Source organism: Helianthus annuus, chromosome 8 (assembly GCF_002127325.2).
Source record: "Helianthus annuus cultivar XRQ/B chromosome 8, HanXRQr2.0-SUNRISE, whole genome shotgun sequence".
Taxonomy (NCBI): domain Eukaryota; kingdom Viridiplantae; phylum Streptophyta; class Magnoliopsida; order Asterales; family Asteraceae; genus Helianthus; species Helianthus annuus.
Window position 1 is genome coordinate 163,067,601 of NC_035440.2, and position 4,208 is coordinate 163,071,808.

Sequence of the window (4,208 nt, forward strand, 5' to 3'; positions counted from 1 at the left end):
TTTTATTTTTTTAAACTAGTATATTTAATATTTAACATAATAAATGTAGAATAAATTAAGAATAACATTCCATTAAATTAAAAACATTAAAATTACATTAAATTAAAAAAAATACATTAAATTGAAATAAATTAAACTAGTCTTCGTCGGAATCGACCAAAAGGTGGGGTAAATCTTGACTTGCGAGATGATTCACGAGATCGTGTTTTAGTCTCTAATGCGTGTCTTCATCCATCAACTCGTCCAACACCGTATCGTCTAGAGCGGGCTCGACCGGAGTATCCCGACTGTGTACCGGTGCTATCGCGTTTTCGTCGTCTTTCAAAATCATGTTGTGTAAAATAATGCACGTGTACACAACACTCCTAATTTTTCCAACGGTTCTTGCTCGCATCGGCCGACTCAATACACCCCATTTCGCCTTCAAAACACCAAAAGCCCGTTCGACGTCTTTCCTTGCCACCTCGTGTTGCCTCTTGAATTTCTTTTCGTCTACTTTGTGAGGGTATGTGATCGACTTCACAAACACGGACCATGGATGGTAGATTCCATCCACGAGCAAATAACCACGTTTGTATAAATGGTTGTTAATGTAAAATGGACATTTTGGCGCGGTTCCATTTCGTTCCATTAAAAATAACGAAGATTGTTGTAGCACATTGATATCGTTTTGTGAACCCGGTGGACCGCAAAAAGCATGCCAAAACCATAAATCTTGAGATGCAACCGCTTCGAGCATAAAGTCGGGTATCGGTGATCTCCTCACATATATTAGCCTCGATACTCTGTGGGACAAAATCACTAAACGAAATGGGTGCAATCAAGGCTACCGAACATACCTGGAAGGTGATGCTTTTCCTCATGAGCTTCGTATAAAAGTGCCATGTCGTGGCTTGTCGGTCTACGTAAGAACTCGGAAGCATATATTTTGCAAACCGTGTCGCAAAAATATTCTAGGCACTCGCGGGAAGTTCTTTCGGCCATATGCAAGTACTCATCGTTCTCGTCTGGAGTGTTACGAGTTGCGAGCTGTTTAATAGCCGATGTCACCTTTTGCAACGGCGTAAAGCCCTTCCTACCTCGTGCATCGAGGGCCTCTTGAAACCACGAGTCGTTCGCTTCCACATTGCTCACAATTTTTAGAAACAAACGTTTCGACATACGGAACCTATGGCGAAAAATATCTCGTTTTATTTCGGGTCTTCGTCAAAATAATCCGCCATGAGTGTCTCATGCCCTACCTCACGTTGACGTTCAATATATCTCCTTCGGTTAGATGTGCCCGTGTCTTGAAGTTCGGCGTCTTCGATGAGATTTTGGAAAAAAAGAATGGTACTATCGGATGAATCGTCGCTACTATCGGGTGGGAAAAATAACGGGAGTTCATCCGCCATTTTGTTTTGTAATGATTGTGTAAATGTTTGGTATTTTTTGGTTTGGTTGGGGTATAAATTTGAATGTATTTTGGTATGATTTACGTTATGTATTTATAGGGATGGCAATGGGTCGGGTTTGGGACGGGTTTAGGTAATCCCAAACCCAAACCCGATTAGATAAGCTTGTCCCAAACCCGTCCCAAAACCCGTCGGGTTTCTAGCGGGTAAATACCCATCGGGTATCGGGTATACCCTCGGATTTCGGGTAAACCCGTTAATTTAAAAAGATTACTCGTCGGGTATACTCATCTCAAAACCCATTGGGTATTTATCGGGTAATTACTAACCGGTTACATTTTGTATTGTCATTATAAAAATATATATCAAATAACTACAATGTATACGGAATATAATACCTATATGTGTAAAAAATGGATGTATCATATATATACATATTTAATAATATAAAAGAAATTATATCGGGTATACAATCAGGTAAACGGGTACACTTTATCGGGTAATTGGGTCGGGTAAACGGGTATATCACTAAATCCCAAACCCGTCCCAAACCCGCGAAAAAAATAAAAATTATTCCCAAACCCGATTAACCGACCCCAAACCCGTCCCAAATGTGTCGGGTTTCGGGTTTACCCAACGGGTTCGGGTTTGATTGCCATCCCTAGGTATTTATAGTTTAATTTTAAAAAGAAAATATAATTTTTTTTTATTTCCCAACTGTCAAAATTTTAGCCCTTTGTCAATCGGTAACCAAACACCCGAATACCAAGCTTAACCGCGTGGCAAACTCATTTTGCCGAACCACTTTGCCGCCCACACCGTATCCCCTAAAACCCTCAACAACCACATGAAAATAACACCTTTACTGAGTTACCTTAGTGAAGTCACTATCGAATATTATGTATTTTTAACAGTTAAACTTCACTATCGAATATTATGTAGTTTAACGGTTAAACTTCTAGTAGAAAACAGGGACAGGATAAAAAATAGCCCAACCCATTTTCTAGCCCAAACCCAAAACCCAAAAGTCACAAACAAATATCGTTCTGTACTTCAATGTTCGTCCCCATTGCTTGCGCGTTCACAGCCACCCCCCATCAACCATTCAACTAGCACAATACGACGTCGTTCTTGCCTCTAATTCATCCGTAACCATTTTTCAATCCCAAACCCTAATTTCAACTTCAAATCACCAATGGGAAAGAACGAATTCCTAACCCCAAAGGCAATCGCCAACCGAATCAAAGCAAAAGGCCTCCAAAAGCTCCGTTGGTACTGCCAAATGTGCCAGAAACAATGTCGTGATGAAAACGGATTCAAATGTCATTGTGAGCGAATCTCACCAACGTCAAATGGAAGTCTTCGGTCAAAACCCTCACCGGATCATGGACGGATACTCCGAAGAGTTCGAATCCACGTTTCTAGACCACATGAAACGGAGCCATAGGTTCAGTCGAATAGCTGCAACGGTTGTGTATAACGAGTATATTAATGATAGGCATCATGTGCATATGAATTCGACAAAATGGGCGACTTTGACTGAGTTTGTTAAGTATTTGGGGAAAACCGGGAAGTGTAAGGTTGACGAGACGCCGTAAGGGTGGTTTATTACGTACATTAATCGTGATTCGGAGACGATATTTAAGGAACGGTTGAAGAATAAGCGTGCGAAAACGGATATCGTGGACGAGGAGAAGCATGAGAGGGAGATTAAACGGCAGATTGAATGGGCCGAACAGTTGGGGTTGGGGAATGATAAGAGTTTCGAGAGTGAGGAAAAGAAGTTGTTGGTGCGAGCGGATGACGGTGGTGAGAAGAAGATCAAGCTTAGTATCGGTTCGGTTAAAAACGCGGGTAAAGAAAAAGGCGAAGGGAGCCCGATATTCATTTTCGATGAGGTGGATAATGTGAACAAGGTTGGGAACGGGAAGAAGGAGAAAAGTGGTGGTGGGTCGGCGTTGGATGAGTTGATAAAAGAGGAAGAGAAGGCGAAAGAGAGGATGAACCGGAAAGATTATTGGTTGTGTGAAGGGATAGTGGTGAAGGTTATGAGTAAAGTTTTGGCGGATAAAGGTTATTATAAGCAAAAGGGTGTGGTTCGGAAGGTGATTGATAAGTATGTAGGGGAAATTGAGATGCTTGAAAGTAAGCATAAGTTGAGGGTGGATCAAGAAGAGCTTGAAACGGTTATTCCTCAGATTGGTGGGCTTGTGAGGGTTGTGAACGGTGCGTATCGTGGGTCGAATGCACGATTGTTGTCGGTTAACACGGATAAGTTTTGTGCGAAGGTGCAGATTGAGAAGGGTGTGTATGATGGGAGAGTTATCCAGGCGATTGAATATGAAGACATATGCAAAGTTGTTCAGTAAATGTTTGGTAAGATCATTTGATGATTTTGCTCAATAGAGGTGTTTGTTTGCAGTTGCATATCTTGTGTAATAAACGTTTCAAGGGTCGTATGTGTCAACATGTTCTAGTTACTGAATGATATTATTTTTTTATATTGAGCTTTCTTAGTTTACGTGTTAGATTATATGTACAACTGTGTTGATGTGTTTGTGATACTTCTGCATACATCAGTAAACTGATCTTAAGTTCTCAATTAACGGTCTGTCCCTAATTGCTCACAACAAACAGATGCACATGTTTCACACGCACTATGCTAATGCGCAATTAGTTTTCCTATGCCTTTATACTTGCGTTGATGAATTGATTCTAGTCATGTTTAAAAAAACGGCCGAGGCGTCCGTACTGAGGTGCGCCTCAAGGCGGAACGGAGGAAAAACGTATATGAGGCTGCGCCTCAAGGTCAGA

The 4,208-nt window shown here is 41.2% G+C and overlaps 1 protein-coding gene and 1 pseudogene across 1 annotated transcript; one reads left to right on the forward strand and one right to left on the reverse strand.

Moving 5' to 3' along the window:
- Positions 1–214: 214 nt before the first annotated feature.
- On the reverse strand, positions 215–1,161 carry LOC110870538 (protein ANTAGONIST OF LIKE HETEROCHROMATIN PROTEIN 1-like). The gene is made up of 2 exons (XM_022119719.1): positions 840–1,161; positions 215–729 (listed from the first exon to the last, which is right to left on the reverse strand). Exons 1-2 carry the CDS (start codon positions 1,159–1,161, stop codon positions 215–217), a joined length of 837 nt encoding a protein of 278 aa, XP_021975411.1.
- Positions 1,162–2,550: 1,389 nt separating this feature from the next.
- On the forward strand, positions 2,551–3,897 carry LOC110873689 (annotated as a pseudogene).
- The last annotated feature ends 311 nt before the right edge of the window (positions 3,898–4,208 follow it).

Bases quoted from the DNA above. Each gene is read 5' to 3' on its own strand.
- LOC110870538 (XM_022119719.1), bottom strand. From the start codon at position 1,161: ATGTCGAAACGTTTGTTTCTAAAAATTGTGAGCAATGTGGAAGCGAAC. The intron at 730-839 runs GTATGTTCGGTA...TTATGCTCGAAG, and splicing joins GGAAAAGCATCACCTTCCAG to CGGTTGCATCTCAAGATTTA.